Genomic DNA, 22092 nt, shown 5'->3' on the forward strand with positions numbered 1-22092 from the left:
CAAAGAGTTAATGAAGCATTTCAAAAAGCAAGGCAAGTGAATGTGTACAGCAACGAGGGAATGAGAGGGGATAGCAGGAAATGAATCATAAGATGCCAAGACAACAATTACGGCCTGTCCACAAACAGGCATGAAAAAAATCTTTCAAAGCTTCGCCCATTCACTTGAATATTTGTAATCTTCGCCGAACTGCATTGTGGGGAGCGGAGCATGGCTTAGCGAGCATCAAAAGTTGAGCAATGTTCAACTTTTGATGCTCCCGATGCTTTCGAAGCTGGCATCAGCCAATCAAATCCCGTTTATACAAGCGCTAGCCAATCAAACCTCGTGCAAGCTGGGAGAGCCAGACCGCAGTTCATTTCCTCATATTCCAAACGAGATATTACGGTAGCAAATCACCCGGTTCTTTACGACCAGAACTATTTACCGGGATACAAACCGGAGGAACCAGGCATGGAGGGAGGTGGCAGAGACAGTGGGTGAAACTGGTAGGTTTTCGCCTGTTTGGAGAGTTTATATCCAGTTTACTTCGTTTTAACATTGCTATTGCTTTGTATGTCGGGGGCGGGAGATTCATGTGATTGGTTGTTGGTCGCAAAAAATCGCCAAGCTTCAGACACGCCCAGCATCAAGATGGACGGGGCCGTAAGACAATGAAAGTAAACGCAAAAACAAGCGAAGAAATAGTAAATTATTTGAAATAAATTGTGCTTAAATGACACAAAATATGAGAAAGCAACCATTAAAATGTTCAAAATGACAAAGAAATCGCATTTAAAAGACAAGACAGAAGAACAGCTGATATGCACACACGAGACACGAGTTCATTGTGATTCAGCGTTAATTAAAAAGTATTTCATACCTTCAGCGAATTTGTTCTCCAGCTCCGTGTTTCCAATGGCCTTCGCAGCCGAACACATCTGTCTCAGGACTTCCTCCAGACGACGCATGCAGCGGATGATGCTCCCTACACACACACACACACACACAATTAATTAATGAAAACCATCATTAGTAAACACTGAATGTTCTAAAAAGGGGGAAATCCTCTAGTTTAAACATGAATGAATTATCTGAGAAGTTTTCAGGACTAATTTTGAGGATACTGTGTATTTGTACATGATAGATGGATATATGGACAGACAGATATTATTGGTGCCTTGAGAGAGCGTGCAGACAAGCGGACCTTTATTTCAACATCTGAGTCAAATAAACATAGCTTTAAAAAATGCATAAGGACACTTTGCCATCTATATTGTTATTACAGTTATATCTTTTTTATAAACGGACCTTCGAAGACGTCGGTCATCTTGCAGATCTGAGCGAAGGTGGCCCCGTTGGCCCAGGCGAACACCACGTCCATCAGGTGAGGCTTGAACTGGTTCAGGTACGTCTCCTCGTCCACTTCCAGCTTGGCGTCCGCAGAAACCTTCGCTATGCGCTTTGCACACTCCTGCACAGAAACAACAGCAATCACATTAAAGGTGCCCTGTAGAGCGGGGCAGGGGCAGAAGACCCTGAAGGAAGCTGCAGGGGCAGAAGACCCTGAAGGAAGCTGCAGGGGCAGAAGACCCTCAAGGAAGCTGCAGGGGCAGAAGACCCTGAAGGAAGCTGCCGGTTCCTTCAAGCCTTTTTTCGCTCAGGGCTCATTTTTGTCTCGGTAAAAATGGTTCGTATCGTCAGTTAGCCGAGTTTCTTCCCGTTAACCGGGTATGACACATTAATAGGTTTTTAAATGTTAAGAAGCCCTGAGACTAGGGATGCCAGCGATTATTCGATTATTCGTTACAGTCTCCATCATCGAATATTTTTTTTAAAAATCGATTTTATTTATATATATTTTAATTATTATTTATGTTTTTTTTTTTTTTTTCTGGCTTAGTTTCAACCAAAATATAGACTAACGCTAATAATAGTATTAATAATTGTAAATGGCCATTGGTCACACCACCAGTTTGTTTTACTGTAAACTTGGAGGAAGCCTGCGTGCAGAGCAGACTGCTGCTGCTGCAGCACGCTACACACCGACCGACTCACTTATGTATAAAAGACATCAAAAAGTACATTTTCCATAATGACCTTATCGGTGACTTTCAGGATCTAAAGACTTCAAACCATCAGAAGAAACATGTTTGGTTTCAGTCGTCTCACCTGCATTTGTCTCAGAGGAGCTGCTAGTGTTTCAGTCAGTTTGGGCATCTCACTGGCCTGCAGGAGGAAAGAGACATCATTAAAGTGGAAGTAAATCTAACGTGTGGTTTGTTCTCTAAACTGCAGTTCCTGCTATTCAAAGAGACTGGAGGCATGATGGAGAAGACACTGCCTTCATGAGGAAACACACACATGCTTTAAAGGTCACCTATCACACTGTTCTTCATCAACACATCAGATATATCCATAGCCTGTCTCTGATTGGCTGAAACACCAAACAGATCATTGCAGCATTACCCATAATCCCCTCTGTTTCAGCCCTGTTTCCAAAGTGCTGATTCTTTGTCTGTTACTTTAGATGAAAATAAGGAGCCCACGCCCCCCGGGGGGGGGGGGGGGGGGGGGGGCGTGGGGGTTACCTGGGTTGCTGATTGGCTAATGGTTACACAAGACAACACATCGTTATGACATCATCAAGTGACCAAAATCTGATCAGCTCATTTTCAGACAGGTTTTTATAGAAATGGATCAAAAAGAGAGAGAATCTTTGTTCCTGAAACTTTCAGAGTCTCTTTCCACAGAGGGGACACATGTTGATGTAGAAGAGACATGGAGAAGAGGGGACACATGTTGATGTAGAAGAGACATGAAGAAGAGGGGACACAAGTTGATGTAGAAGAGACATGAGGAAGAGGGGACACATGTTGATGTAGAAGAGACATGAAGAAGAGGGGACACATGTTGATGTAGAAGAGACATGAAGAAGAGGGGACACATGTTGATGTAGAAGAGACATGAGGAAGAGGGGACACATGTTGATGTAGAAGAGACATGAAGAAGAGGGGACACATGTTGATGTAGAAGAGACATGAAGAAGAGGGGACACATGTTGATGTAGAAGAGACATGAAGAAGAGGGGACACATGTTGATGTAGAAGAGACATGAAGAAGAGGGGACACATGTTGATGTAGAAGAGACATGAAGAAGAGGGGACACATGTTGATGTAGAAGAGACATGAAGAAGAGGGGACACATGTTGATGTAGAAGAGACATGAAGAAGAGGGGACACATGTTGATGTAGAAGAGACATGAAGAAGAGGGGACACATGTTGATGTAGAAGAGACATGAAGAAGAGGGGACACATGTTGATGTAGAAGAGACATGAAGAAGAGGGGACACATGTTGATGTAGAAGAGACATGAAGAAGAGGGGACACATGTTGATGTAGAAGAGACATGGAGAAGAGGGGACACATGTTGATGTAGAAGAGACATGAAGAAGAGGGGACACATGTTGATGTAGAAGAGACATGAAGAAGAGGGGACACATGTTGATGTAGAAGAGACATGGAGAAGAGGGGACACATGTTGATGTAGAAGAGACATGAAGAAGAGGGGACACATGTTGATGTAGAGGAGACATGGAGAAGAGGGGACACATGTTGATGTAGAAGAGACATGGAGAAGAGGGGACACATGTTGATGTAGAAGAGACATGAAGAAGAGGGGACACATGTTGATGTAGAGGAGACATGGAGAAGAGGGGACACATGTTGATGTAGAAGAGACATGGAGAAGAGGGGACACATGTTGATGTAGAAGAGACATGAAGAAGAGGGGACACATGTTGATGTAGAAGAGACATGAAGAAGAGGGGACACATGTTGATGTAGAAGAGACATGAAGAAGAGGGGACACATGTTGATGTAGAAGAGACATGGAGAAGAGGGGACACATGTTGATGTAGAGGAGACATGGAGAAGAGGGGACACATGTTGATGTAGAAGAGACATGGAGAAGAGGGGACACATGTTGATGTAGAAGAGACATGAAGAAGAGGGGACACATGTTGATGTAGAGGAGACATGAAGAAGAGGGGACACATGTTGATGTAGAAGAGACATGGAGAAGAGGGGACACATGTTGATGTAGAAGAGACATGAAGAAGAGGGGACACATGTTGATGTAGAAGAGACATGAAGAAGAGGGGACACATGTTGATGTAGAAGAGACATGGAGAAGAGGGGACACATGTTGATGTAGAAGAGACATGAAGAAGAGGGGACACATGTTGATGTAGAAGAGACATGGAGAAGAGGGGACACATGTTGATGTAGAAGAGACATGGAGAGGTGGATTTAGCACATTAGGTGACCTTTAGTGTGTGTGTGTGTGTGTGTGTGTGTGTGTGTGTGTGTGTGTGTGTGTGTGTGTGTGTGTGTGTGTGTGTGTGTGTGTGTGTGTGTGTGTGTGTGTGTGTGTGTGTGTGTGTGTGTGTGTGTGTGTGTGTGTGTGTTCGTACGTTCTCCTGGAAGACGAAGCAGGACAGCAGAGCCGTAGATTGTTCCACCGTCAGGTCGTTGAAAAGTCCGTTAAACACCATCTCCGTGAGCAGCAGCTCGTCACCGCTGGGAGAGCAATCAGAATGTCATTCATTCAAATGGTCTTTAGTAAGAAATGTGGTGTGGGTGTAGGGCTGCACCATACTGGAAAAAAACTGACATTGTGATATTTTTTTCCCCCTGCGATATGAAAAAAGTAGGGCTGTCAAACGATTAAACATTTTAATCAGATTCATCACATCTTAAAAATTAATTAATCAGATTCATCACCATTCGAACTATGTCCAAAATATGCCATTTCTTTATGTATTGTTGTGGGAATGGAAAGATAAATGAAAGAAGGCGGATATATCCATTTAACATACAGTATGTTTATTATAACATTGTTCTGTGTGTCAGAATGAAAGACAGCCCACACACCTATCACTCATCAAACCGTGGGGTCTTATTTCATTACGTGTTGATTTCTATCAACACGTAATGTTGTAACGATGTATAAAGAGATGCACTACAGCAAAAGTATTCTCCGTCAGGACTTCCTGCAACAACACCACGACGTTATCTTGATTCTGATTGGCCAGAAGACATTATCAAAGATGTTCTATTGAGAAGACGATCACTACGTGACAAAAGTTTTCAAAACCGTTTCTGGTCTTCGGTATTTCCAGACAAGTGGCTACTGAAATCAATCTTACTAACTGCTGTCTGTGTGATTTACTCCGCGAGTTGGCGGACTTTCTTTTGCTTACTTTAACATCATCGTTCATGGTGGTGCTAAGCCATTTCTTGGTATGGCTGTAGCCTACCCCAGCGCTGCCACTGGTGGGATGTATGGGGCGGGCCATTCTGCACATGCGTCAAATATTTTTACCGCAATTAATTCAAAAAATGAATTACCGCCGTTAACGCGATTATTTTGACAGCATTAGATAAAATACAGGAATTGAAGAAAAGAAAGGTTTTTTTTCCCATAAACCATCCTTTCATGAACTTTAAAGCTAAACAATTGGTATTTTTCAAACAATATTTAACCGGATGAAGGATTTTAGTCACGGACTTCTGGATCTTAAGTTATCAGAGCAACAAGCTGAGCTAGCTCGGATAGCAGCACCGAACTGGAGAAACACATGAAACTACTTTATTCAGTGTTCAGGGTTCATACACTTTTCCACCAAGGATGTTCCATGACTTTTCCAGGACCTCTACCTAAGTTTCCATGACCAAAAAAATTACTCTTTCTCAGCGGTACAACTGAAAATGGTTTATTTTAACATGGAACAGGCGCTAAAGCAACTCAAATCTCTCACCAGCAAAACACCTCGTCAGTTAAATGCCATTTTACGTTTCATTACTATACGAGACAGTGTGTATTATCATTATAGTATTACTATTTTGGCGATTAGATAAAATATAAATTATATTTGATGCAACTTTAGTTACATTTCCATGACTTTTCCAAAACTTTGGGAAAAACATTGTTTTCCAGGGCCTGGAATTAGCTTTTTGAATTTCCATGACTTTTCCAGGTTTTTAATGACCGTAAGAACCCTGAGTGTTTTTACCTTTAATCACCGGGTCCGTTTGCTTTGGAGATTTGATGGTGATTGGTGGTTTGCTGTCACTCACTCAAGAACCCCTGACATGAGAGCCGCGCGAGTTTTCCTTTTGTAGCAAGCAGCAAAACAATTGTAACATGACGTGTTCGAGTTCATTTGCCTACTTAATATCGCACGTCCTAAAAAAATAAATAAAAAAATTGCACGTCCTGCGATGTGAATATCGTGCATATCGCGATTATCGTCACGACACATTGTGCAGCCCTACGTGGGTGTTGGAATAAGTGAAGAACAAAGCGAGTCTAGTCCAAACTGAACGTTTTTAACTTCATATTATTGTAAAAGGTTTCCAACAAGAACGGTAGAAGACGGGGAAAATGCACTCGACACATACTCGTATTCATTTCAAATCATAACGGGAAAGAGAAAGAGCAGAAAGACACATACTTGCACTTCAAAATAAAAGCATTCCCTGTCAAACTGTGTGTACGTGGAAATCTAAAATGACACGTGAACTTGCTTTAAAAAGGCTTAACGATCATCACAGACACAGTAATATTCAGATTGGGTGTATTCCTCCTCTACCTGCTGATCTCACAGGCGACGCGTCCTTTCATCTCGATGACGTCGGACGGACTGGCGAATCCGAGGCGTCGCAGAACTCTCTTCCTGCACTTCAGTTTGTCCATCTGCAGCACGGTGCGCGCCTTCTTCAGCTCTCGCTTAGCCGTACGGACATCTGCTGCGATCTGAAACACACATTTAAAACCCTTTATGTGCTGTAAACAGAGAGGGAAGAAGTACACGCATCCTTTACTAAAGTAGAAGTAAAGATACTCGTGTTTAAAAATACTCTGGTGAAAGTAGAAGTACTGACTAAACTTCTTTACTCAAGTCAAAGTAAAGAGGCTTTGAAATGTACTTCAGTAAAAAGTACCCATAACTAGCAGCTGTTTTAAAGAGTACCTGACCTCCCTTTATATTAATAGAACAATAATGTCATTGTTAGCTAATGAATGTTTCCATGCTGAACAACGGCAACATGACAACGTTTCCATTGGTCCCTCTTCTTTAGAGAAGACCAGGAAATGATGGATACACGGATCGTGTTCAAATCAATAGGCACGCAATGACTCTAAATAATAATGATCACGCCACCAAACACACATTCAGACTAAAGGAACCAGCCTGTTTGGAAAATGAGAGAAGTAGAAAGTACAGGTATTTGAGTTCAACATGTAAGAAGTAGAAAGTACAGGTATTTGTGTTCAACATGTAAGAAGTAGAAAGTACAGGTATTTGTGTTCAACATGTAAGAAGTAGAAAGTACAGGTATTTGAGTTCAACATGTAAGAAGTAGAAAGTACAGGTATTTGTGTTCAACATGTAAGAAGTAGAAAGTACAGTTATTTGTGTTCAACATGTAAGAAGTAGAAAGTACAGTTATTTGGGTTCAACATGTGAGAAGTAGAAAGTACAGGTATTTGAGTTCAACATGTAAGAAGTAGAAAGTACATGTATTTGTGTTCAACATGTAAGAAGTAGAAAGTACAGGTATTTGTGTTCAACATGTAAGAAGTAGAAAGTACAGGTATTTGAGTTCAACATGTAAGAAGTAGAAAGTACAGGTATTTGTGTTCAACATGTAAGAAGTAGAAAGTACAGGTATTTGTGTTCAACATGTAAGAAGTAGAAAGTACAGGTATTTGTGTTCAACATGTGAGAAGTAGAAAGTACAGGTATTTGAGTTCAACATGTAAGAAGTAGAAAGTACAGGTATTTGTGTTCAACATGTAAGAAGTAGAAAGTACAGGTATTTGTGTTCAACATGTGAGAAGTAGAAAGTACAGGTATTTGAGTTCAACATGTAAGAAGTAGAAAGTACAGGTATTTGAGTTCAACATGTAAGAAGTAGAAAGTACAGGTATTTGTGTTCAACATGTAAGAAGTTCAAAGTACAGGTATTTGTGTTCAACATGTAAGAAGTAGAAAGTACAGGTATTTGTGTTCAACATGTAAGAAGTAGAAAGTACAGGTATTTGTGTTCAACATGTAAGAAGTAGAAAGTACAGGTATTTGTGTTCAACATGTAAGAAGTAGAAAGTACAGGTATTTGGGTTCAACATGTGAGAAGTAGAAAGTACAGGTATTTGTGTTCAACATGTAAGAAGTAGAAAGTACAGGTATTTGGGTTCAACATGTAAGAAGTAGAAAGTACAGGTATTTGTGTTCAACATGTAAGAAGTAGAAAGTACAGGTATTTGAGTTCAACATGTAAGAAGTAGAAAGTACAGGTATTTGGGTTCAACATGTAAGAAGTAGAAAGTACAGGTATTTGTGTTCAACATGTAAGAAGTAGAAAGTACAGGTATTTGTGTTCAACATGTAAGAAGTAGAAAGTACAGGTATTTGAGTTCAACATGTAAGAAGTAGAAAGTACAGGTATTTGGGTTCAACATGTGAGAAGTAGAAAGTACAGGTATTTGTGTTCAACATGTAAGAAGTAGAAAGTACAGGTATTTGAGTTCAACATGTAAGAAGTAGAAAGTACAGGTATTTGAGTTCAACATGTAAGAAGTAGAAAGTACAGGTATTTGAGTTCAACATGAGAGAAGTAGAAAGTACAGGTATTTGAGTTCAACATGTAAGAAGTAGAAAGTACAGGTATTTGAGTTCAACATGTAAGAAGTAGAAAGTACAGGTATTTGAGTTCAACATGTAAGAAGTAGAAAGTACAGGTATTTGAGTTCAACATGTAAGAAGTAGAAAGTACAGGTATTTGTGTTCAACATGTAAGAAGTAGAAAGTACAGGTATTTGAGTTCAACATGTAAGAAGTAGAAAGTACAGGTATTTGAGTTCAACATGTAAGAAGTAGAAAGTACAGGTATTTGAGTTCAACATGTAAGAAGTAGAAAGTACAGGTATTTGTGTTCAACATGTAAGAAGTTCAAAGTACAGGTATTTGAGTTCAACATGTAAGAAGTAGAAAGTACAGGTATTTGAGTTCAAAGTTTAAGAAGTAGAAAGTACAGGTATTTGTGTTCAACATGTAAGAAGTAGAAAGTACAGGTATTTGTGTTCAACATGTAAGAAGTAGAAAGTACAGGTATTTGTGTTCAACATGTGAGAAGTAGAAAGTACAGGTATTTGAGTTCAACATGTGAGAAGTAGAAAGTACAGGTATTTGTGTTCAACATGTAAGAAGTAGAAAGTACAGGTATTTGTGTTCAACATGTAAGAAGTAGAAAGTACAGGTATTTGTGTTCAACATGTGAGAAGTAGAAAGTACAGGTATTTGTGTTCAACATGTAAGAAGTAGAAAGTACAGGTATTTGTGTTCAACATGTAAGAAGTAGAAAGTACAGGTATTTGGGTTCAACATGTGAGAAGTAGAAAGTACAGGTATTTGTGTTCAACATGTGAGAAGTAGAAAGTACAGGTATTTGAGTTCAACATGTAAGAAGTAGAAAGTACAGGTATTTGAGTTCAACATGTAAGAAGTAGAAAGTACAGGTATTTGGGTTCAACATGTAAGAAGTTCAAAGTACAGGTATTTGAGTTCAACATGTAAGAAGTAGAAAGTACAGGTATTTGAGTTCAACATGTAAGAAGTAGAAAGTACAGGTATTTGAGTTCAACATGTAAGAAGTAGAAAGTACAGGTATTTGTGTTCAACATGTAAGAAGTAGAAAGTACAGGTATTTGTGTTCAACATGTAAGAAGTAGAAAGTACAGGTATTTGTGTTCAACATGTAAGAAGTAGAAAGTACAGGTATTTGTGTTCAACATGTAAGAAGTAGAAAGTACAGGTATTTGAGTTCAACATGTAAGAAGTAGAAAGTACAGGTATTTGAGTTCAACATGTAAGAAGTAGAAAGTACAGGTATTTGTGTTCAACATGTAAGAAGTAGAAAGTACAGGTATTTGAGTTCAACATGAGAGAAGTAGAAAGTACAGGTATTTGAGTTCAACATGTAAGAAGTAGAAAGTACAGGTATTTGAGTTCAACATGTAAGAAGTAGAAAGTACAGGTATTTGAGTTCAACATGTACGAAGTAGAAAGTACAGGTATTTGAGTTCAACATGTAAGAAGTAGAAAGTACAGGTATTTGTGTTCAACATGTAAGAAGTAGAAAGTACAGGTATTTGAGTTCAACATGTAAGAAGTAGAAAGTACAGGTATTTGAGTTCAACATGTAAGAAGTAGAAAGTACAGGTATTTGTGTTCAACATGTAAGAAGTAGAAAGTACAGGTATTTGAGTTCAACATGTAAGAAGTAGAAAGTACAGGTATTTGTGTTCAACATGTAAGAAGTAGAAAGTACAGGTATTTGAGTTCAACATGTAAGAAGTAGAAAGTACAGGTATTTGTGTTCAACATGTAAGAAGTTCAAAGTACAGGTATTTGTGTTCAACATGTAAGAAGTAGAAAGTACAGGTATTTGTGTTCAACATGTAAGAAGTAGAAAGTACAGGTATTTGAGTTCAACATGTAAGAAGTAGAAAGTACAGGTATTTGAGTTCAAAGTTTAAGAAGTAGAAAGTACAGGTATTTGTGTTCAACATGTAAGAAGTAGAAAGTACAGGTATTTGAGTTCAAAGTTTAAGAAGTTCAAAGTACAGGTATTTGTGTTCAACATGTAAGAAGTAGAAAGTACAGGTATTTGAGTTCAACATGTAAGAAGTAGAAAGTACAGGTATTTGAGTTCAACATGTAAGAAGTAGAAAGTACAGGTATTTGTGTTCAACATGTAAGAAGTAGAAAGTACAGGTATTTGTGTTCAACATGTAAGAAGTAGAAAGTACAGGTATTTGAGTTCAACATGTAAGAAGTAGAAAGTACAGGTATTTGAGTTCAACATGTAAGAAGTAGAAAGTACAGGTATTTGAGTTCAACATGTGAGAAGTAGAAAGTTCAGGTATTTGAGTTCAACATGTAAGAAGTAGAAAGTACAGGTATTTGTGTTCAACATGTAAGAAGTAGAAAGTACAGGTATTTGTGTTCAACATGTAAGAAGTAGAAAGTACAGGTATTTGTGTTCAACATGTAAGAAGTAGAAAGTTCAGGTATTTGAGTTCAACATGTAAGAAGTAGAAAGTACAGGTATTTGTGTTCAACATGTAAGAAGTAGAAAGTACAGGTATTTGAGTTCAACATGTAAGAAGTAGAAAGTACAGGTATTTGTGTTCAACATGTAAGAAGTAGAAAGTACAGGTATTTGTGTTCAACATGTAAGAAGTAGAAAGTACAGGTATTTGTGTTCAACATGTAAGAAGTAGAAAGTACAGGTATTTGAGTTCAACATGTAAGAAGTAGAAAGTACAGGTATTTGAGTTCAACATGTAAGAAGTAGAAAGTTCAGGTATTTGAGTTCAACATGTAAGAAGTAGAAAGTACAGGTATTTGTGTTCAACATGTAAGAAGTAGAAAGTACAGGTATTTGAGTTCAACATGTAAGAAGTAGAAAGTACAGGTATTTGTGTTCAACATGTAAGAAGTAGAAAGTACAGGTATTTGTGTTCAACATGTAAGAAGTAGAAAGTACAGGTATTTGAGTTCAACATGTAAGTAGAAAGTTCAGGTATTTGAGTTCAACATGTAAGAAGTAGAAAGTACAGGTATTTGTGTTCAACATGTAAGAAGTAGAAAGTACAGGTATTTGTGTTCAACATGTAAGAAGTAGAAAGTACAGGTATTTGTGTTCAACATGTAAGAAGTAGAAAGTTCAGGTATTTGAGTTCAACATGTAAGAAGTAGAAAGTACAGGTATTTGTGTTCAACATGTAAGAAGTAGAAAGTTCAGGTATTTGAGTTCAACATGTGAGAAGTAGAAAGTACAGGTATTTGAGTTCAACATGTAAGAAGTAGAAAGTACAGGTATTTGTGTTCAACATGTAAGAAGTAGAAAGTACAGGTATTTGTGTTCAACATGTAAGAAGTAGAAAGTACAGGTATTTGTGTTCAACATGTGAGAAGTAGAAAGTACAGGTATTTGTGTTCAACATGTAAGAAGTCAAAGTAAAAAGTCATCAGGAAAGTAAGTAGTGGAGTAAAGTACTGATAACAGAAAAATGTACTTACGTACAGTAACGGAGTATTTGTACTCCACTGCTTCCCACCTCTGGATGTAAAGATTATTTAAAGGACGTTGATAGTGACTGTAGGAGCCGAGCCATATGTTAAAATGTATAATTTGATATATATTGTGTGTATATATATTTGAACATTGTAATTCTTTGTTATTTAGTATTATATATTTTATTTAAACCAGCTGTTGTAAAATTGAGGTCATACTCATATTGTTTTTTGACCTTTTTTGTACCGATATCTTTTGTTTAAGTAAAGAGTCAACCAAACGTCCCGAGATGTATTTTTGTTGGAGTCAGGCTCATTGCTCCATGGATATATTGATGTTTGGATTAGACGGAAGGAACTACAGTGACAGATGTTTTGTGCATCATCTGAAAGGAAGTGGAAACATTGGAGTTTTACAGAAGATGATCTGTCCTCCATGATTTACTGTATCAACACTAACCAGAGAAAGAATAAATAATACATTTTGGAAATGGAGGCTTTCGGATACCTGTAATCTTGCGGCAAGTGCTTAAAGATATGAGGATGTGGTCAAAAAATAATGAATGAAACATAACCAGGGGAAGGGGTAATATTAAAAGAAAACAAGCGGTGCATTTATCGGGAAGAATATCGATATTTTCTGATATCAACACATTTACGATTAAATTACTGGGATTTCCATAATTGAAGTGGTGCGTTCAGGGAGCACGGCCGTAGATATTCACCGTAAAGTTACGAATGTACGTAAGCAAGGTGGACATTTTTTAGGATTGAAGTTGCAAATTAAGCACACTTTGGTTGGTTTTTGGAGAAACGGTGGATACACATTGTAATTAAATTAGCAGGATATCAGTAATTAAAATGGTGCATTAAGGGAGAAATCGTGGATATAATCTGAGAGTTATATGGTAAAATTGTAAGAAAACACTTATAAATGTACATAACAGAACTCACAACAAACTACATAAATAAAGATCGAAATCACCAAGAAGTAAAACCCTGATAAATGTGTTGTTGTTGAGGAACCACAGGTCGGATGAACCTCATCACACCAGACGGGAACATCAGGAGTTCCTACTTACTGCCAAATCCAATTATAAAGTATAATTTAATAAAGTCATCAACTGCAGGCTGAATACAGAGTGTGTGAGTCTCTGTCTGTGAGTGAGTGAGTGTGAGTGAGTGAGTGAGTGAGTGAGTGAGTGAGTGAGTGAGTGAGTGAGTGAGTGAGTGTGTGTGTGTGTGTGTGTGTGTGTGTGTGTGTGAGTGTGAGTGAGTGAGTGAGTGAGTGGGTGAGTTTGTCTGTCCGTCCGTCTGTGAGTGAGTGAGTGAGTGAGTGAGTGAGTGAGTGAGTGAGTGTGTGTGAGTGAGTGAGTGAGTGAGTGAGTGTGAGTGAGTGAGTGAGTGAGTGAGTGAGTGAGTGTGTGTGAGTGAGTGAGTGTGTGAGTGAGTGAGTGAGTGAGTGAGTGAGTGTGAGTGAGTGAGTGAGTGTGTGTGTGTGAGTGAGTGAGTGAGTGAGTGTGAGTGAGTGTGTGTGTGTGTGTGTGTGAGTGAGTGAGTGAGTGAGTGTGTGTGAGTGAGTGAGTGAGTGAGTGAGTGAGTGAGTGTGTGTGTGTGAGTGAGTGAGTGTGTGAGTGTGAGTGAGTGAGTGAGTGAGTGAGTGAGTGTGAGTGAGTGAGTGAGTGAGTGTGTGTGTGTGTGTGAGTGAGTGAGTGAGTGAGTGTGTGTGAGTGAGTGAGTGAGTGAGTGTGTGTGTGTGTGTGAGTGACTGAGTGAGTGAGTGTGTGAGTGAGTGAGTGAGTGAGTGTGAGTGAGTGAGTGAGTGAGTGAGTGAGTGAGTGAGTGAGTGAGTGAGTGAGTGAGTGAGTGAGTGAGTGTGTGTGTGTGTGTGATCCAATCTTTATAAGTGAAGCCATGTGGTTTCTAAACAACAACAAAACAGTTTTTCTTTTCGGTTATTCTCGATTTAGATCTTTGGCTATATTCAATATTGTTTATATATATATATATATATATATATAAAATATTTAAAGCTTCACTAAAAAGCCTAAAAACGAGCTTTATAGGTTAAACATTTTTGTAAAATAATAAAAAAAGTATTACATTAAAATATTTTTTTCTACATAAAAATATAAAAAATAAAAAATAGTATTAAAAAATATATATATTTTAATAGAAAATAGAATTAAAAAAAAAAATATATATATATAATAATAATATTACATAAAATAAGATATGGCTGTTTTTGGTTGGTTTTTAATAATGAATGAACGTGTTCTGGTTCATCTCTTTCTGTGCTGGACTTCCCCCGCGTAGAGACTCAGCGACTGCTCGGTTTATTCAATATCCCAAGAATAGATCCCCTCGCTTTATGACACGTGATCTGATCTGACCGGAGGGCGAGGCGCTGCATGAACGATGCTCTCGCTCTCTTCCTGTGTTTGTCTGTAAATATATTTAAAGCTGAGGCCGACACGTCAGGCAGGAAAGACAACTGAAGGTCACAGATTGTAATCTAACAAAAGGAAGCAAATGTAGATTAAAAAAAAGTAATTAATAATTAAACAATAACAAAACCCAGTGTGTTTAATGTGTGTGAGGTTTGACATTAAGTTAGGTTTTTATGGAGGTAGATTTGTCTCAAAACTATGCGTGAACACATCTAGAAACTCCAAAAACTGTCAGCAAAGTACCAAAGAAAGAACAGCTGATATTCACAGGAAACTGTTCATTTGTTTTAAAAGTGGACCTATCATGCTGTATTTGAATAATATAGTGTAGGACCATACATATATAAGGCATATTTATACTTTTTATTTTTCTAAATACCAAACAGATCATGCATTTTAGCCATTCCTCATTTCGCTCAATTTAACACTGTCTTTGCATCATGGGCTGATTCTGTGAGAACAGCACCATCTACAGGCCTGGCGTATGTACTACAGCGTCTCCAGCGCTTTCCAACGGCAATGTCCGTGGCTGTCTCCTCCTGATTGGTGGAGTTGGCCCAATAGCCTTAGCGCCACTTCTGTGACGTCATAGAAGTGTTCAAATCTGGATCAGTCTGTATCAGATCCGTTGCAGCCCCTTTTTAAGAGATTTGGGTATGGAGGGAAATAGAGAGGGTTGTGTTTTCTGACACTTGGTGAGTTCCCTGGAACACCGGGGACACATGTTCATGTAGAAAAGACGTACAAAAGTGCATTTTGCATGATAGGTCCCCTTTAAATAAAATAGGCTATTAGTCTCCTATTGGCTAGCAGAGTTAATTGTTCCAGCTCTCATTAAAACACTGTTGTTTATTACCTTCAGCTAAGTTACACATACATGTATAATCTGTACATTTAAAACACCTTTGACTGAAATGCAAAAAAAGAAGATATATAAAATTAGGACCTAGAATTGAGATGCACAAATCAATTTTCGACCCATAAATACTGAATAACATGTTGTTTTTAATTATTCTTGGAATTTGTATGATAGAAAGATAATTACAATTAATTCCACATGTGTAAAAATTGAAGGAAAAAGATTCATGAATAAATTATATTAATAATAATAGTGATCTGCTCTGACTGGTAGTTGTGATCTGTCAGCCTCTTAGAGATCACATCAATGTGTGTTGGAGCGCTAGCCAATAGGAGCACAGTATGACAGTGATGTCACTATGTTCCGGAACTAAACAAAGGAGTTCAATGGAGGCCCCTTTAAGGTCAGTTTTCTCACCACAGCTTTCTTCTCACAGAGCGAGTACACGGCCTCCAGGTTGGGGTCGCTGTGCAGAGGGTGGGAGTACATGCGGTGCTCGAAGGCCTCGACCTTCTGGATCACCTTCTTCAGCGCCGGGTCTTTGATGCCCATGTCGTCCACGGGATCCAGCAGAGGAACGCCGTCCGGGAAACGCTTCTGCACCTCCTGCATGCAAAACAAAAGAGATAGAGTAATGAAGTTTTTTATTTAATTTGTTGTTTGTGTGTCTGTGACAAAAATATAAAAAACTAATAATATAGTTAAAATTGAATTACATTCAAAAAGTTGAAAAAACTAAAATAAATTGAATTAATTTTTTTATATTAATCAAAATGTAATAAAAAAATAAATAAACAAACAAACAAATAATTGAATAAATAAACTATAAATATGAGATCAGCAGTAGATAATTACACAACAATATAAATTGTGTCCATTTTTGCCATACTTGAAAAAGAATATGAAATTTTCTCCAATGTCAAACGATGTATAAGGTCTTTAACTAATGTAGGGTTTGAGTACTACACAAATAAAAGAAGCACAACTTTCATTATTATAAGAAACTCACTATTATAAACTGTCTTAGACAAACCTCCAAATTGTATTTAAATAGACATTGGACTCTGAACTTGAGTGTGAGTGTGTGTGTCCTAGCATTACTATCCTTGTGGGGACCTAAATCTGTTTACGCAGTCACGTGTGGGGACTCGTCTCCCTTATGGGGACATAAGGGAAGTCCCCATGACGGGAATCATTCATTTTGTGTTGGTTATGGTTCGGATAAATCTCCAGGGAATGCATGTAAGTCAATGTAATGTCCCCTGAAGTGGTGTGTGTGTGTGTGTGTGTGTGTGTGTGTGTGTGTGTGTGTGTGTGTGTGTGTGTGTGTGTGTGTGTGTGTGTGTGTGTGTGTGTGTGTGTGTGTGTGTGTGTGTGTGTGTGTGTGTGAGAGAGATGGGGTTCATCCAACCTTGATTTCTAAACAACGACGAAAAAACAGTTTTTCTTTTAGGTTATTTTTGATTTAGATCTTGTCAATATATTGTATATTAAAAGCTTTCCTTAAAAACCTAACAATAAGCTTTAAAATACAAAAAGTAGTTAAAATAAATAAAATTACATACAAGTAAAAAATATAAAAAATATTGTGTTTATCTAAATAGTTTTATTTTACTGTATCTTTTATTGGACATTTAACTTTAACGTCTTGTGTTTATAGAAGTTGTTTATTCTATTTCTATAATTATATATATAATTATGATGTACCTGGATGGACTTGAGCATCAGCTGCCGGTTGTCAAAGGGCCTCAGATCTTTGGGGATGTAGAGACGGACGGAGCTGATGGAGGTCAGGAGATGCAGCATCACTGGGACCACCTGGAAATAGAGAACATCATCATTGTAAGTGGTGCAGGGATGTCGTATTTTCGTAGAGGACCCTGAAGGCAACGTGTCTCCCTGGTTCCATTTTTTTAAAATATGTATTATTAATTATAAAAATGTTTGTGCTTGTGTTAACCTCAGACCTTATGACAGGCTTACAACCCAAAAAAACATTGATAGACCAGTGTGTGTGTGTGTGTGTGTGTGTGTGTGTGTGTGTGTGTGTGTGTGTGTGTGTGTGTGTGTTCATCCAATCTTTAAAAGTGAAGCAATGTCGTTTCTAAACAACAACAACATTTAGGTTATTCTCGATTTAGATCTTTGGGTATAATAAAAAAAAAATGTATACATAGATTAAATATTTAAAGCTTCACTAAAAAGCCTAAAAACAAGCTTTATATGTTAAAAGATGTATACAAATAATACAAGTCTGTCTGTCTGTCTGTCTGTCTGTCTGTCTGTCTGTCTGTCTGTCTGTCTGTCTGTCTGTCTGTCTGTCTGTCTGTCTGTCTGTCTGTCTGTCTGTCTGTCTGTCTGTCTGTCTGTCTGTCTGTCTGTCTGTCTGTCTGTCTGTCTGTCTGTCTGTCTGTCTGTCTGTCTGTCTGTCTGTCTGTCTGTCTGTCTGTCTGTCTGTCTGTCTGTCTGTCTGTCTGTCTGTCTGTCTGTCTGTCTGTCTGTCTGTCTGTCTGTCTGTCTGTCTGTCTGTCTGTCTGTCTGTCTGTCTGTCTGTCTGTCTGTCTGTCTGTCTGTCTGTCTGTCTGTCTGTCTGTCTGTCTGTCTGTCTGTCTGTCTGTCTGTCTGTCTGTCTGTCTGTCTGTCTGTCTGTCTGTCTGTCTGTCTGTCTGTCTGTCTGTCTGTCTGTCTGTCTGTCTGTCTGTCTGTCTGTCTGTCTGTCTGTCTGTCTGTCTGTCTGTCTGTCTGTCTGTCTGTCTGTCTGTCTGTCTGTCTGTCTGTCTGTCTGTCTGTCTGTCTGTCTGTCTGTCTGTCTGTCTGTCTGTCTGTCTGTCTGTCTGTCTGTCTGTCTGTCTGTCTGTCTGTCTGTCTGTCTGTCTGTCTGTCTGTCTGTCTGTCTGTCTGTCTGTCTGTCTGCCTGTCTGTCTGTCTGCCTGTCTGTCTGTCTGCCTGTCTGTCTGTCTCTCTCACCTGCATCTCCCCGGTCTCTCCTGGAGCTGCAGGTTTAGCCGCCTCAGTGGCAGCATCCTTCACGCTGTCCTTGCTGCAGTGAACCAGAACCTCCACCACGTACAGAGGCTCAGAGTCCGTGCTGGACTGCATGGGAGACAGAATGATCAGGATATGAATACTTTATTTATACTGGGAGAAATTGGGTTTCCTGACAGATGCTCCGTATTTAAAAGTAAATAACAAGATAAAAAATAAATGTTTTTAAATGAAAAATAAATATAGGTATGAGAAATTAAAAGTCAAATAAAGAGAACATTTTAAAATTGAGTAAAAACATATATAAATGTTAGAAGATTTAGGAGAAATTCCCCTCAAAATAAAGACTTAAAATATGTATTTAATTATAAGAAATTAAAGAAAAAAGGAAATCTTAAAAATAAAAATGTATAAACACAAATAAAATAAAATGGAACGAAAATATTTATTATTCATAAATTAAAGAAATATTAATGTAAAAAAAAGTAAAACATACTGATATCAGAGTTCCCGTTAGAATATTTTTTCGCCGGTCAACATGTTCGTTAAAGTTTAAATCTTCCGGACTAAATGAGAAAAGTGCCGGTCAGAGGTCTTCTTTGTTATTTATTGAGCTTTAAAACAAATTGATATGATTCGATATTAAACAAACTAATTATTGTAGAGTAACTACATTATTCAAAAGTGTACAGTAACTTACAATAACACGGGAATAATAAACGGGAGCGCTCTCTCCCTCTCCTGACAGCCCGTCAGTATCATGCAGCTCGCGGATCAGTAATGAGTGACCCGACAGTAAAACTAAACATATCTATAACTAGTTTAGGTAGTTTGAGAGGTAACTAAAATAGCTACGTGTGATATTCTAACCTGAAGTGTGTGTTTTGTTCCGCTCACCGCTGCATGTGATCATGTAGCGGTGCGTGTCGACTCGTCAGCAGCAGCTGATCTCTCTCTCCCGTCAGATTAGACTTCACTCGTGTTTATGTCCATATGGATCAGATCTAGCTAGTTCTAGCTAATGATATGACTACCTGCTAAACGTCGCTATGCAACCGGGTGAGGCCGTAAAGTAAATCAGCATTATGCATTTGTTTACATGCCCACCGGAACCCTGAGGCATTACCAACAGATCAACGCACAATCAACCCATACAGGACATCTCTTTCTCCACATTAAGTGTTAGACATTAGAATTGACTATTCTTGTCTGTCACATAAGTGGCGCAACTGAAGCGGTATTGCGCTAAACGGAAATTCTTTTGAATGGACACTTTGACCGGAGGGATTTAGATTTGCCGGTCTTCAGCATATTTTACCGGTCGTAGTCCGGTAATTACCGGCTAACGGGAACTCTGACTGATATATATAAAACAGAATGAGTTCAAATAAAATGTTCAATTGGAGATACAATGTTATCAAAAGGAATAAAAAATATGCATATCAACATAAGTTAGAAGAAAAATGTCCCAAAAAAAAAAAAATATATATTTTTATATAAAAATAATGTTTCTGGAAGAAAAAAAGGCAAAAGGCAAATAAAATAAACATATTTATAATGCACATTCATGAGACACAGCCACATGTAAATGGGCTCACAAATCAAACTCACCTTCACGTTCGACTTCTTGCAAAAGTTCACCACCACTCCCCAGCCAAAGTCAGCGTCATCATTTTTCACCTGAGGGTTTACAACAAGGAGCCATTCAATGACATGCTTAAATATATAGTTTTTGCCCTGTTGATATATGGTTGAAGTGTGTGTGAAGTGTGTGTGAAGTGTGTGTGAAGTGTGTGTGAAGTGTGTGTGAAGTGTGTGTGAAGTGTGTGTGAAGTGTGTGTGAAGTGTGTGTGAAGTGTGTGTGAAGTGTGTGTGAAGCAGTGGTGAACCGTGTGTATCACAACTGGACCTTCTGTAGACACCCCCCTCTCCACCCGGATTTGAAAATGCAGGTGTTCTAGTCAGACGGACGTCACGGAAGCAGTCACTTTGGGTTGGACGGCCTTTTTTATAATATCCATCTTTTCACTGAATGATCGTCTTGAAAAGGGTACTAACAACAATTCGGCAAAAACATCATCTTCACCTGTTGCCATTTTGACGTAAAAAAAACAATAACACTTCAAATGAATTGCTCCGTAGCATTTACGCTGAATCCTCAGTCTCTCTCCAGTGAACTAACGGGCCTACTAGAGTACCCTGGAACCGAGGGAGACTCTGAAAGAATACGCCCATTGGCTACAAATCAATATATCATTGGTTGATCAACCTGTCAATCCAAACGTACGCTCTCATTCAGTGCAACGGCCAGGGCTTTCTATCAAGGATAATACCTTGGTTGAAGGACATTCTACCAAGAGACCCGGAACAAGACCTGATAACATCCCCATTTATCCATTTGATTACCGTAATTTCCGGACTATAAGGCGCACCTGAATATAAGCCGCAGCAGCTAAATGGAATGATGTGTACATATATAAGCCGCACTGGACTATAAGCCGCAGGTGTTTTAATGTTTCATTACCATATGTAAGGGTTCGTGCACAGAGGGGATTGTCGGGAAAGAGATGGCTGTTTGAGGAAGCTCCCATTTATTAACATTTCCACAAACAAGTTGCATATTTGCATAACGTATTCAAGTGTTAGCATTTAGTGCAATAGTAGCTACAGAACATGTGCTGTGTAAACTGTACTGTATCACATAGCGTTTCAGACACACACACTTTTCAACTTTCAAACGGTGCGCTCGCAGCGCACGTACCGGCAGTGATCTACAGCAGTGGTTTTCAACCAGTGGTACGGGGACAAACTGTCTCGCTCTCGTAATGTCTGTCTGTCTTGCTCTCGTTCTGTCTCTCGTACCACTCTCGGCTCCACTTTTACTTTTGCGCGCTACCTGTCTCACTCTTTTCCGGCCTCCAGCTTTTCCTGCTGGAGCCCGCCGCTTAAAGGTGGGGGGGCGCGGACCGGCCATTTTTTTGTTAGTTTTATCTGAGTGTTTCAGGGTAGTCTCTGAATACTTTGAAGGCCCTGACGGTTCACCACTGGTGTGAATTGTGTGTGAAGTGTGTGTGTGTGTGTTAGGCTTGGGCGGTATGACGGTATTACGGTATACCAGGGTATTTCGAAATACCGTCGGTATGATTTTCAATACCGTGACGTCACAGACTGTGCGCCAAATCACAGATGCGTTTCATTCTATTACACTGACACGGAGTTTTGACAGGGACGACATTGGTTGTAATGCACAGCACGCGCCAGCAGAGGGCAGGGGAGGGCAGTCCGTCTTTCCCGCTCTCAGAGCTCAGCACAGAGCTGAGCTGAGCAAGATGGCGGCAGCATTTGCCGGCCCCGAACTCGGACAACTAGTAAAAAAGAAAATGCCTCTGCGCCTGTTTGGGACTATTTTGGGTTTACTCCTCGCCAGTGACTTCATCCAGCACAACGAGAGACAGAGGCACTTCTTTGGGAATGTTTAAGACGGGGTGAGTGAGTGTTGACATTTTTTAATCCTATGCAACTGGTCGATGGTTTTCTAGTCGAGGTCGGACGGTTTTAAAAACGAAAGCATTTACGTGCTAAACATTCACGCGAGTAATCCAATGAATCAAATGGAAATAAGGTTTTTAACACATGCACGGAATAATATTGCCAAACTAGTTAGTGAAT

General features: G+C 39.0%; 1 protein-coding gene across 1 annotated transcript in view; it reads right to left on the reverse strand.

Moving 5' to 3' along the window:
• mtrex (Mtr4 exosome RNA helicase) overlaps positions 1-22092 on the reverse strand; it is a 55291-nt gene that overhangs the window by 503 nt on the left and 32696 nt on the right. Inside the window, exons 18-26 of the mRNA XM_079659579.1 lie at positions 20035-20103; positions 18406-18531; positions 17146-17256; positions 15856-16044; positions 6637-6800; positions 4456-4561; positions 2152-2208; positions 1291-1453; positions 863-967 (exon numbers count right to left, since the gene is read on the reverse strand). Of these exons, the coding sequence (XP_079515705.1) occupies positions 863-967; positions 1291-1453; positions 2152-2208; positions 4456-4561; positions 6637-6800; positions 15856-16044; positions 17146-17256; positions 18406-18531; positions 20035-20103 (1090 nt within the window). The remainder of the gene's footprint in view (positions 1-862; positions 968-1290; positions 1454-2151; positions 2209-4455; positions 4562-6636; positions 6801-15855; positions 16045-17145; positions 17257-18405; positions 18532-20034; positions 20104-22092) is intronic.

Source organism: Notothenia rossii (assembly GCF_949606895.1).
Source record: "Notothenia rossii genome assembly, chromosome: 11".
Classification (NCBI taxonomy): domain Eukaryota; kingdom Metazoa; phylum Chordata; class Actinopteri; order Perciformes; family Nototheniidae; genus Notothenia; species Notothenia rossii.